Here is a 13,151-nt window from a genome sequence, read left to right as displayed (position 1 = left end):
CACTGGGATCATGACCTGAGCCGGAGGCAGACGCTTAACCACTGAGCCACCCAGGCGCCCCTGGTTTCACACTGTTCTTTACACACACGTTTTATGTGCTGCTTTTCTGCGCCACATTACAATAACTCTAGAAACTGCCCAGTTTTTTTTTTTTTTTAAGATTTATCTATTTGACAGAGAGAGAGAGACACAGCGAGAGAGGGAGCACAAGCAGGGGGAGTGGGAGAGGGAGAAGCAGGCTCCCCGCAGAGCAGGGAGCCCGATGCGGGGCTCCATCCCAGGACCCTGGGATCATGACCTGAGCCGAAGGCAGAGGCTTAACCGACTGAGCCACCCAAGCGCCCTGAAACTGCCCAGTTTTAAAGACACTCCTTCTTACTTCCTATGCTGCATCTTGAGGTAATTTCAAACAAAGCATTCACAGTTTTACCCTCCCATCTTAGCCCCTTCTCTTTGTTAACCTACTTGAAATATTGTTTACATGCCGTCACTAAGGATAAAACTCTAGCATCTTCCAAAATAGAGACCAAGGAAACGATCAGATTTCTCTAATGCTCAACTCAGCATAATAACTTGGCTGATGAAATAAATACATGCTGAAGAGTGGCACACAGGGCCTTGTAAATAAAGGGCTGGTTGCAAATATCACAATTCTTGCAAAATCTGACCAATTAAGAAAATAAGATCCTTTGGTGAAATGAAACCAACTGGGAAGATAGACTTAATCTGGTTGAAATCTGAGTGAAGAACAGTGTAAGCCACTAGGAAAACTTATTTAGAGAAGTACTTAATAAGTCCGGCTTATGTACTTTCTCTTTAATCGACAGGGAGGCTCCTAGTGGACTTGGAAAAGCAAAAAGCAGGGGTTTATGCAACCCTGAGTGTTGACGGAAAATTTTATTCAAGTGCTTGGCTCACCTAAGAAAGGAGGAGAGAACAATTGGGGTGACAATGATAGCGAGCTGGAGGCTTGAGAGTTTTGCTACGTGAGGCCCCACTGTATTACACTGTGAGTTATTTTGGGACGGTCACAAGAGTACTTGAACCCTGAACAAAGAACCTCTCCTTGCCTTATCCTACTGCAGATGGGAGTGAAGTGTTTCAAGTGCCCCAAATCTGAAGCAACTGTGAAACTCCAACCAAAAGGCTAATGGATGGGGGTCTTTTCCATTCTTTTGGTCTGCCTTTCTCCTAAAAACCAGTAACGTTCCCAAGCGCATGTTAGCCCCGTTTTCTCGTGGCATTTATAATTGTCTGCTTAGGGGGCATTTGATAGGACTGATGCAACAGAGTGGGCATCTGATACAGCTGGTGACAGGTACAGTAAGGAAATGTCACTAACTCCGGTTACACTTGGTTTTAGCCAACTTTGTCCTCAGAGCACTGCCTTCGGTACTGGTGGGAGTTGAATTTAGAAAAGGAAAAACAGCACTACCAAGAACACGTGCCCAAAGTCATTTTCCCTTGCCGGTAAGCAATTCAGGAATATTCAAGCCTTCAAGATTTTCCTACAGGAGAATAAGTTTTAAATAATAATACAGAGAAAAACACTTTTTAAGAAAAAAAATTTAGTTAACATACAGTGCAATATTGGTTTCTGGAGTGAGAAAAACACTTTAAGATAAAAAACAAGCCACATTAGGGTAAGTTGGATAATATTAGCTTCCCTTTAAGTTCAACATTACTCAGTATCCACTCTGGAAAATATCCCTGTAGCAAGTGAAAACATAGATCCCAAGCCTTATTATAGATTAGTACTGGCTACCTAGTCTTTTTCCCCTTCTTCCATTGGTCTGAACTCGACTTAGATCCCAAATGAACAAGGACCTTTCATCTAAGCAACAGACTTCCAGGGCAGTTATAAATATAGGCTCAAACTGCCTTCCTCATGGGGTTAGGTTTAACTTCTGATATATGAAGTGCTAATAGTTTCAGTGAAGACCTGGCAAAATATCTGTAGTGTTCTCTTTCCTTGTAATATATTATGATTCTATTACCCAAGCTAATTACAACTCATTCAAATGAAAATTTCTCCTAGCCCCTTTGCTTTCTATCCTCATCCCATTTGGATTTAATTATAATGCTCAAGTTCTATTTCATCAAAACATTTAATATAAGAAGAAAACCATTCTCAACTCTCCATCTCAAGAGGACTAATATAATATTACTCTTTACTGTTTATGACTATAACAATCCTATGTGGAAGGTAGTATTATCATCCTCATTTTTCAGATGGAGGAACTCTTTTTGCCCAAGTTACACAGCTAGTAAATGGTGGAGATGAGATCTGACTCTGGATTATCAGGTTCCAAGCCCATAGTCTGAAGCTTGGAGAAAATATAAGCTAACTAATACCCTCGGGCTTTCATTTTATCTCCCCCCACTCAATATCAGCTTGTTCATGTATTTTGAGCACAATTCAGTGATACGTTTGTTGCTGATACAATTCTTCAATTAATTCACTTTCACACATAATGCTTAAAGATTTAGGCAATAACATCTTCTCCAAAGATACCAGATTATCTTACACCTATGGATAGAATTCATTCACTGGCTGTGCAAATTCTACCATACTAGTAACATCCAACAGCCAAATCAATAGAGTAAAAAAGATATTTTCAGTTACAGTCAGGTGGTTGGGTCACCCCTTTCTCCTTTCCATCCTGGCAACACACCTGCTGTGGTTACTTCTTTCCCATGCCTTATCACTGCTAACTTGGTTCTCCTCTTACGTTTGACTCTGACACATTCCTGCCTGCAGGTTGCCAAACACCCTTGTGATGGGACAAAATAAATAAATAAATAAATAAGTCATGTAAGAGTGTCTACAATTTTCCTTTCCTCTCTGCCTTGCCAAAGACAATTCTCCCTCTTCCCAAAGCCCTAAAAAAAGAAGGATTCTTGCTTAATAGAAGAAAAACTAGGTCAATACAAAGATGAGGAAACTGAGTCATAGAAGTTGCTTTCCCTGGGGCGCCTGGGTGGCTCAGTTGTTAAGCGTCTGCCTTCGGCTCAGGTCATGATCTCAGGGTCCTGGGATCGAGCCCCGCATCGGGCTCCCTGCTCAGTGGGAAGCCTGCTTCTCCCTCTCCCACTCCCCCTGCTACTGTTCCCTCTCTCGCTGTCTCTGTCAAATAAATAAAATCTTAAAAAAAAAAAATATTTAAAAAAAAAGAAGTTGCTTTCCCTAAAGTTCATTCTATGGTTAAATGACAACACAAGATTCTAAATCTAAATGTTGCAGGAATTACATCTTGTTAACGCTTGTACCCCCGTAGCGAGGTGCAAAATGTGGTAGCATGGTGCTACATGTCTGGTCAAAATTTGTTGTGTGAATGAAATAGATAGGAAAGAAAAAAAAAAAAGGAAAAGAGAGAAGAAAAGTGGGGCATCTGGGTGGTGCATTCAGTGAAGAGTCTGACTCTTAGTTTTGGCTCAGGTCATGATCTTCGGGTGGTGGGATCAAACCCCACATCGGGTTCCACACTCAGCATAGAGTCTTACGGAGACTCTCCCTCTCCTCATCCCCCCATGCTCTCTCTCTCTCTCTCTGAAATAGATAAGTAAATCTTTAAAAAAAAATGAGAGAGAAGAAAAGAAAGGAAATTGCTAGCAAGTGGTATTTATTACTGTGCTTGAACGCATGGGAGGCAGTGATAAATTAGGTGAAATTATTATCATGGTTGTTTTTGTGCTTCTTCTAACTAGAACCCGTTGGGCGACATCTGAACATACCTAGGTTTATGCCTAATTCTGCGTTAGAGTTGGTTGTGTAATAGTGAGGTGTTGAATTAAGTTGTCCTTGGATGTCACTGAATACCCAATTTTCTTTCTGGGTTTTCATTCCCCATGGATTTTGCCAACCAACAGATTTGGAGGCCTGTTATTTACTAGTGACTATGCAGGGTGAAAGAGGAACAAAAAATGGGTAGGCATGATAATCTTGTTGGGGGCATCACAATATAGAACCAAATAGTTACAGTACAGGATGGTAGGTGGTCTGGTGGAGAAATGTACCCAGTGCTGGGCACTGTGGACAGTAGTTCCATCTTCTATGGGAAAGAAGAAAATAATCAGGGAAACATTTCCAGAGGAACCCTGGAGGGTATGAAGGACATTCCTGATAGAGAAAGAAGCCAGAGCAAGGGCACGGAAGCATACACATCATGCTGTGTTCAGGGACTGGTGAAAAGGCTGGTGGGGCTGGTGCAAAGTGCCTGGTGGGGCCTGCACAGTGCCAGGGGCAGAGACGAACAAGGAAGCCGAGCCAGACTCTGAGGGGCCTTCTTTGCTCAGCTAAGGAACTCAGGCTTCTTCTTTCTTTCTTTTTTCTTTTTTAAAAATAACCAGGCTTATATCATTTTCTTGCATAGATATATATCTGTGCATTCCTTGTTCTCCAGTCTCCTTCTGAGGGGACCTGCTTCACATGCCTTCACCAGCCTGTACCTTGGTCCTTCTGGCAAGAAGTCCTAGAAAACTCTGTTTTGGTAAGACTGCAACTGCCAGCCACAGCTTGATGAGAAGCCTGGAACAATGGGAATATTCTGGAGATGTGTGTGTGCGTGTGTGTGTGTGTGTGTGTGTGTGTGTGTGTGTGTGTGTGTGAAGGGGTGTGGGGAGAGACATAATAAACATTTGTCTCAAGTATGCCACAAAACATTATTTTTGTTGTCCAAGGAAAAAGTTCCTAAGAAATTTTGTTTCTTAAATCAGCTTTCATTATATATGTATTTTCGCTATTACATAATTAACTAATCTTAAAGTAAAAGGTCAATAAAATTAAAGAGGTAAATAATTCCATTTAAAATACCAACTACTAGCATTTACAAAATTTTTTGTCTTTTTTATTTTAAGCATTGTGTAAATCATTTTTTATATAACTAGTATAAAGCACACATGTCCTATTCTACTTTTTCACTTAGGGTATCTCAGAGTTCTCCATTTGTCTATTCATTTGCTCATTTATTTTATAAATTATAAAGTAGTAGTAGTAACCATAAGGATATGCGTATCTTATCTAATCGTCAAAGCAAATCTATTGGTTAGATACTCTTTTTTTTTTTTTAATATTTTATTTATTTCTTTGAGAGAGAGAGAATGAGAGAGAGCACATGAGAGGGGGGAGGGTCAGAGGGAGAAGCAGACTCCCTGCCGAGCAGGGAGCCCGATGCGGGACTCGATCCAGGGACTCCAGGATCATGACCTGAGCCGAAGGCAGTTGCTTAACCAACTGAGCCACCCAGGCGCCCTATTGGTTAGATACTCTTGTTATCCCTATTTCAAGACGAAGAAACTAAAGCCCAAAGAAATTAACTGACATGCTTAAAGTCACACAGCCAGCAAGCGATAGACCCAGGACTCAATCATAGGCACAGTAAGTATCTAGTTCTGGCCTTTATGATTCTATTACAATGTACTTAGTACATTATGGTTTGCTTAATTACTCCCTGGTTTTTAGCCATGTGAGTTTTCTATTACATTGTTGAAGAAAAATTTATACATTTTTTTAAAAAATAAAAGGGGCCATAAAGAGGGGAGAAGTGGCTATTTCTTCAGGATATATTCCCGAAGTGAGTACCATTTATTCTAGGAAATTTGGTTATGTGGCTCAGTTCCTTTCAACAATGATGCTACTGATTCTTGCAGCCCCCAATGACCTGTCAACATATCTGCTGCTCAACGGTCCTGCCAACAACAAGGGCTTTTCTCCCCGCACTTTATTTGATTTTCTTTTCAAATCTCAAAAGAAATACCTCTTTTTTGCCACAAGCCAATAATACAATGAATAAGCGAACATTCTCCTCTGTAGGATTTCCTCTACCACAAATATCATCCTCCCTCAGATCTCAAGGTAACTAATAGTAACAGTTGAAATAATCCTTCCGTACCCTTCTCTGTCACATACAAATATATTTATACGTATGGAAGGCTTTTCCTCTTACCTTTTCTAACTTGAATGGATTGAGATATACACATTATAGTACAACTTGTTTCCTCACTGTATCGTGAATATTACTTAAAATAAATACATACAGCATTACTTTTACTAGTATGGATATACCACAAATTTTCTTTTTTTTATGTTAATGGATTTAATATTTTTGCTCAAATAATGCCACACTAAACATCCTTGTATAAATATCCTTATATTCTGGTGCTTTTATTTTTTCAGGAGAGACTCCAGAAAGAACCAAAGGGTATGAATGTTTTTAATTTTATTGTATACTGCTACATTTCTTTCCCTGAAAGTTGTAGTAACTCAAAATTTTTTTTTAGTAATTCAAATTTTTAATAGCAATGCATGACAATGTCTATTCCCTCATAATCTTGTCAACACTGGATATTACTAATATTTTTAATATTTCCCCAAATACTTCCCCCCCAAAATGGTATCTCATTGTTTTAATATACATTTCCATGATTACCGGTGAGGTAGAGTATCTTTTCATGTATTTATCATGTTTATTAGCCCTTGAGGGAAGTTTCTCTTCTATGAATCCATTTTTATTTATAAGCACTTTATAATGTATTGCTCTAATTGGAAATCCATGCATGAGAAACAACAGTCTTTATAAATCTTTATAAATTGATAAATGTAGAAGTGCTTATTTCAGGTGAGAGAGGAGTTGTATAGATGGGTTGATTGTGAGGTGTTTCTATTTACTATTTAAAATTTTTTAATAGATATTACTCTATGTGCACACACAGAGTTGTTTCTGTGTTCTCTTCATTTTGCTCTTCACTCTGCTTTTCTTTTTCTCCATAACAGATCCTGTTGGTGCGCTCCCCATGACCCCTGGGCACTAACCATTCCAGCGCATGCTTGTAGGAGTCATTTCCACTTAAGGGCCTGTTCTTGGCCCCCTGGAAGCAGGCTAAGTGGTTGGGAATTGGAAGATAAATACCTTAGCTTCCTCTCCTCTGGGGAAGGCAAATAATTTTGAGATGCCTCTGAGATGGTCTCTCAGAGTTCCCCAATGTGATTGCTCAGTGACACACCATTATTGGCCTCCTCTTCCCTGTCTCTCTTCCCCACCTCTTTATTAATGCTTCCTCCAGGAATATCTACTTCAAGCCAGGCATTTTGTGAACTGCTGGCTACATACACTCTGTTGAGTAAGATGCCCAAGGTTTTTCTCCATGTGAACTTAGTTTTATTGCTTTTTTTATTCTTTGTTTCTGAACTTGTTGAAGAGCATCAGCAAGTGCAAGTTGCAGAAAACAGATGCTACAGAGCCCAACATGGTTCGTTCATAAGGAGGTCTAATATTCAGATGGTGTTGGAGTGAACTCAAAGAGGCAGAAAACTTGGAATCTGCTCCTTTTCCCATTCTTTGCTAGGAATTTGGCATGAACATGTCTAACTTGAGACATGTTTCCATAATCAATACCAAGTGTTTACATCCCTTACCCCAGCCCTACCCCAGCCCCACCTCCCAATTAGGAACCCAACCTGACTGATAAGGAAATCCTCAGTCACAGGAGATCTCAGAGCACAGTGTTGGTCTTGACCCCACATCCTGTTCAATGGATTGTAAGGACTCCCTTCTACACACACACACACACACACACACACACACACACACACACATATATTAACAAAATGAAGAGTTAGAGTACAAGCTTCAGAAAATTTCTCTTTTAATATGTGGGTTGCTATGGGGATGGGAGTGTGGCAGAATTGGAGAGGGGCTTGTGGAAGTGACTATAAATGAAGCTTAAGTAATTTTCAAGAACGTTTTCCTCTCTAAGTCAGGCTTGAGCAAGAGCATCACGTTGGGCTCCCTTGGCTTCTGATGAACACATTTTTATGTTCACTTATTTAATAACTTCAGTGTGGTAGGTAATTGATCTACCATGGTGAACACATACCTGCCTGCCAGGGGTTGATGGTGAAATAAGACACCTTCATTAGCAAGTAGAGGCATAAGTAGGATACATAGTACCAAGCAAAGAACAGGGGCTATAAGAAGAATTCTATTTTATATTTGTTATTTATTTACATATTACATTTGTGATAGCATAAAAGGGAAAAACAGAGAGAGGCTTGGGGAAGGGAAGCTTTCTAAGGAAGCATTAGTAAACTGTGGTCATAAGAATGAGTGACAGTCCTGAGCCATGCCTGAGGATGGAAATGGAGAGCAACAGCACTGCACGGGTTAAGGAGTGGGAAAAAAGGTGCTACATTCTGGGACTGAAAGCACAGGGAGCGTAGAATCTAGTGAATGAGATGAAGAGTGGGGAGTTGGGGTTGGAGTTGGAGGTGGTGCCTTGTGCCTTCATACCATGTGTATTCACATGTCTGTCCCTAGAAGATTGTTATTTCACTCCTAGAAGTCTCTTAAACTTGGATTTTCTGTGCCTCAATTACCTCTCTGAAATATGCATTGATAACTGGGCCACCTGTTTGGGAAAAGATGAACCTGCTTTGGATAGAGACAATTACCAGGAAGGAATAAAAAATGATGTGTGCCAATAATCCCACTAAACCTTCGGGAGTATATCCCTGTGTTGATACATGAGACCATTTGCCAGGGTCACCCACGTAGGCTTTCTGTGCTTCCTGAAACACTTCCTTCCCTTGGCTCCCATGACTCATGCCTTTTCTAGTTTCCTCCTGTGTTAACATTTGCTCCTTTTTCTCCTTTGCAAGCTCTTCACTGGCTCTGGAAAGATGGGAGTCCTTCACAGGTCAGCTCTCATTTTTGCTGGTTAGTGCCTATTTATCACTCAAATTTCATTCTAAGCATCAGTTCCGTGGTGAAGGGCTTTCCTGGTCTCCTTGACTAATCAAACCCCCTTGTGGACTGAACGTTTGTGCCCCTCTAAAATTCATATATTGAAGCCTTAATGTCCAATGTGATGGTATTTGGAGATGGGGTATTGGGACATAATTAGGTTTGGATGAGGTCATAAGAGTTGGGACCCCATGATGGGATTTGTGTCTTTTTAAGAAGAGGAAGAGACCAGAGCTCTCTCTCTCTCTCTGCCATGTGAAGACACAGAGAAGGTGGCCATGTGCAAGCCAGGAAGAGAGCTTTCACCAGAACCTGACCATGCTGACACGCTGATAATGGACTTCCGGCCTCCAGAACTATAATAGATCTCTGTTGTTAAAGCTGCCCAGTCTGTGATATTTTGTGGTGGCAGCCTGAGCTGACTGACACACCCCCTCTTCCAGGCATGGCATCATTCTCCTGTCCTTCAGATGTCCTTATAGTCATGATTTTCATTTAATTGGTGTGATTAATGGATTTCTTTCCAGGATTTAGCTCCATGAGTACAAATGCTCATTTCCTAAGGTTCTTATCATAAGAACTAGCTTCATGTAATGTAGTCACACAGTCCCCATGCTCAGAAGGACCCCATGCTTGGTTTAATGCTCTGCAGTCACCATCTTGAAATTCTCAATGCTTTTTGAACAAGGGGACCTGCATTTTCCTTTTTCACTGACCTCACAAATTATGTAGCTAGTCCTGCTTATCTTTTTTTTATCTCAGCACTGAGCACAGTACCTGGTACATAGTAGATCCTCAATAAATATTAGTTGAATGAGTGGGTGAATGCATTAATAACTGACTGGCTGAATATAAAATGCCAGAGCTAAGAATTATGGCTGGGTTTGTCTGACTCCAAAGCCTATGCATTTTCTGCCTCCCCATATACTGCTATTTGCACTTACATATGGAGCTGGGTTTGATTAAATCTGCCCAAGGACCTTCCTCTCTCACTTATTTTCCAAATTATTTTCTCCTGGGGCATCTCTGGGGTAGTGTTGCTGTGGCAGCATTCTCTGGCATAAACATCCCTCTGAGTCATAGAGCAATGCCATCGCAAGGGGCCGGGACAGCTGCAGCTGTTAGGCATCTGTGAGTTACTTTGAGATGGCATGAAAAATATCTCCCGATTGGTTAAATCTACCTTACGTCCTGCCCCCGGATCTGTAGGATTGACGTTTCCAGAGAATACTTTTATATACATATGAAAATACACCACCTGCTGCTGAAAGGAATGGACCTTCTCAAACTCAAGGAAGAGAATCTTTCACTTCAAAATTAATTCAGATTTTATCTGAAACTCTTTGACACCTCCCTAGTTATAGTTAATTAACAGGAGTAACATGAAGGGATTATACTTGGAATCAGGAAGTTGGGGCGGTCTGGGAGAATTGATTCAGTTTAGGTAAAGGAATTTGCGAATTGGCTTGCCTCCCCAAAACCAAGAAGTCTGTCTCCATGGTTAAGCGTGCAGTGAGATAGATTTGCAAAATCCTACCTTGAAGCAACCATCAAAGCTAAAAAGCTGGGGCCGCCTTTGGTGCAGTGCCCACGGGGCAAATATTTAGCTCTTTCAGCATTCCAGAGATGAGCTCTGTGCGCATAAACCATCTTCAAATGGCAAGCTGGGGAGAGGTTCAGGCTCAAAGAGAATTAGCTGGTGTGCTTTCAGTCATGCATAAATCATACCCTGGGTGAGGGGCAAGGGGCAAGGGTTGCTGGGCAAATGGATCAGCTCCAGGAATAGCAAGGCCTAACATTCTTTAAATAAAAATCGGACCAGGGCTTTTTTGGTGAGATTGCACTTTGCTGCACCAACAATGTCACTTACCCTATCACGGTCGTGCCACCTTTGCTTCAGTTTGTCCTCTTGGTATTATGATGCAGGGATGGCTAAAAAATCCCATCTACTTTGGGCTCCTTGAAAGGGTGGAGGGTATTATCTTTTGGATTGATAGGTTTAAATGGCTGGTGGTTAGAATCTCAAGGAATCCTCAGTCTGCTTGGTAACTCTGTGTACCCTAAAAAAGTCTCAAGAGCTGTGTTTGAGGTCCACATGAGTCTCTGGGAGGTACAGAAAGGACACTGTAGCACATTCGTCCATCCCAGACAGATCAGGAACTCTCAAAGACCAATTCACTCTCTCTGATACCATCCCAAGAGAACGCTAGACCAGGAATATCTCCTACCAGCCACTCAGCTCTCATATAATAGTATTGATAATAATGGTAAAGGAATCACTAACACTTTTTTAGTGATCAAAATATACAGAAACTATTCTACATGTATAGACATTTTACATGTATTGATTGATTTACTTTATGCAACAGGTCTCTGAGATAGGTGCTATTGTTCCTCTCCTTTGACAGATGAGGAAACTGAGCACAGAGAGTTATGTAGGGTCCCTCTGCCTAGGGAAGGGACTACAGTGGTTTTCCTCACCATATTTCAGGACTCTGTTGTAGGAGTTTGCAAAGGTGACTTGAAAAATAGGTTTCAACATAAGACATTTGGTGGGGATGCAAACATTCAGTCTACAGCAGTGTTAACCACTAGGCAGTTTTGTGTGGTAATTTTTAGGTATCTCCTTGTGAGGCCCAGCCTACATTTATTCCTTTTTCTCTGACACTCAATAGAAATGTTGGATGACAAGTTTGAAGAAATCTTCCAGACAATATGTCAAAAAGAAAAAAAGAAAAATAGAGCAAATGTAACACCTGAATAATAATAAGAGTTATAATAAGAAAGAACAGAGAAAATGAAGGCAAGGAAAGCCTCAAAGAAATAATTCGAGAACATTTCACAGACTGAAGTATTTGAGCTTCTAGACTGAAAATATCTATCAAGCATCTTGGAAAATGTATGTGTCTAGTCCCAGACCTTAACATCCACTGCTTACACTACCTCTTCTCTTGGATATCTTTGAGGCATCACCAACTCCACAAGTCAAAAATTGCACTCAGGGTGTTTCTCCCCTCAAATCTTGTTCTCTCTGTGCTCCGTATCTTGAGGAAGAGTATAGCCATCCATCTAGTTATACTGCTTAAAATTCCAGGAGTTTGGGGCACCTGGGTGGCTCAGTCGTTAAGCGTCTGCCTTCGGCTCAGGTCATGATCTCAGGGTCCTGGGATCAAGCCCCACATCGGGATCCCTGCTCAGCGGGAAGCCTGCTTCTCCCTCTCCCTCTGCCCCTGCTTGTGTTCCCTCTCGCGCTGTCTCTCTCTCTCTCTCTGGCAAATAAATAAATGAAATCTTAAAAAAAAAAAAAAAAAAATTCCAGGAGTTTTCCTGACATCTCCCTCTCTCCTACTTTCTATATCCATTTCATCTCTAAGCCCAGTTGGTTTTACCTTCTGTCTTTCAGATCCATCTACTTGTCTTCACATTTGACTTCACCTCTTGCCTGGATGATAGCAATAGTGTTCTTATCTCCCTCCATCCTCTCGTAACCTTCTCTAACCCCCCTCCCCCCACCCTTTGCCCACCTTGTTATCTAGTTATCTTCTCTTTTCTTTTTTTTTTTTAAGTAATCTCTACACCCAACATGGGACTCAAACTCACAACCCTGACTTTTGCCTCGTTGCATCCGAGAGAGCAAGATGGGTCACCAGCAGCTGTACTGGAGCCCTCCGAGGAAATTTGGCCAGGGTTCTCCTTCTTGCCGCGTCTGCTCAAACCGGCTCCGTCTGATCCGGAAATACAGCCTCAATACGTGCCGCCAGTGTTTCTGTCAGTACGCGAAGGATATAGGCTTCATTAAGTTGGATTAAGTGAACTTCCTTGAATTGGTCATCCAAGATAACCTACCTTAACTGCAGATATCCAAGATACCTACTTTAATGCCAACTCATTGTACATAAAATAAAAATACTTCAATTACGAAAAAAAAAAAACTCACAACCCTGAGACCAAGAGTCACATGCTCTTCCAACTGACCCAGGCACCCCTCTAGCTTTTTTTTTTTTTTTTCAAAAGACAAATCTGATCATGTCTTTCCTCTGCTCTTACCCAGAATGGAGATTCTTTGGTGAGACTGAAAATACGTAAGAGCTGCACTTCCTTTTCTGGAACAGTTGGTTTCTTCGGGGGTTCACATATAAGCTGTGATCAAAATGCCTCTGTCATATGCTCTGCTAAACACTGAGAGAAACATGAGACTAAGGCTCAGAATTGGTTGGATAACTGAAGAAGAGCAGCTAAAGGGAGGACCAGACGCAGGAGTTGGATTGGCTGTTATTTTAGGTTGCACTTGATAAGAAATAAAGACCATGTGTAGCCCTTTGCCTGGTCTCTATGTCTTGGTGTCCTGACATTTTATTTCATCATAATTACAAAGAATCAAAGTGAGGTTTCACCCAGCAAAGAAAAGCA

At 41.1% G+C, this 13,151-nt stretch overlaps 1 protein-coding gene across 1 annotated transcript; it reads left to right on the top strand.

Annotated features, from left to right (window-relative positions):
- The first annotated feature begins 12,379 nt into the window (after nt 1-12,379).
- Nucleotides 12,380-12,550, top strand: LOC116639661 (40S ribosomal protein S29-like). The gene has a single exon (XM_032416142.1). It carries the CDS (start codon nt 12,380-12,382, stop codon nt 12,548-12,550), a length of 171 nt encoding a protein of 56 aa, XP_032272033.1.
- The last annotated feature ends 601 nt before the right edge of the window (nt 12,551-13,151 follow it).

This window comes from Phoca vitulina, unplaced genomic scaffold (genome assembly GCF_004348235.1).
Source record: "Phoca vitulina isolate PV1807 unplaced genomic scaffold, GSC_HSeal_1.0 scaffold19, whole genome shotgun sequence".
Lineage (NCBI taxonomy): Eukaryota > Metazoa > Chordata > Mammalia > Carnivora > Phocidae > Phoca > Phoca vitulina.
Note: the sequence above shows the minus strand (reverse complement) of the source record. Positions and strands in the feature narration are given on the sequence as shown.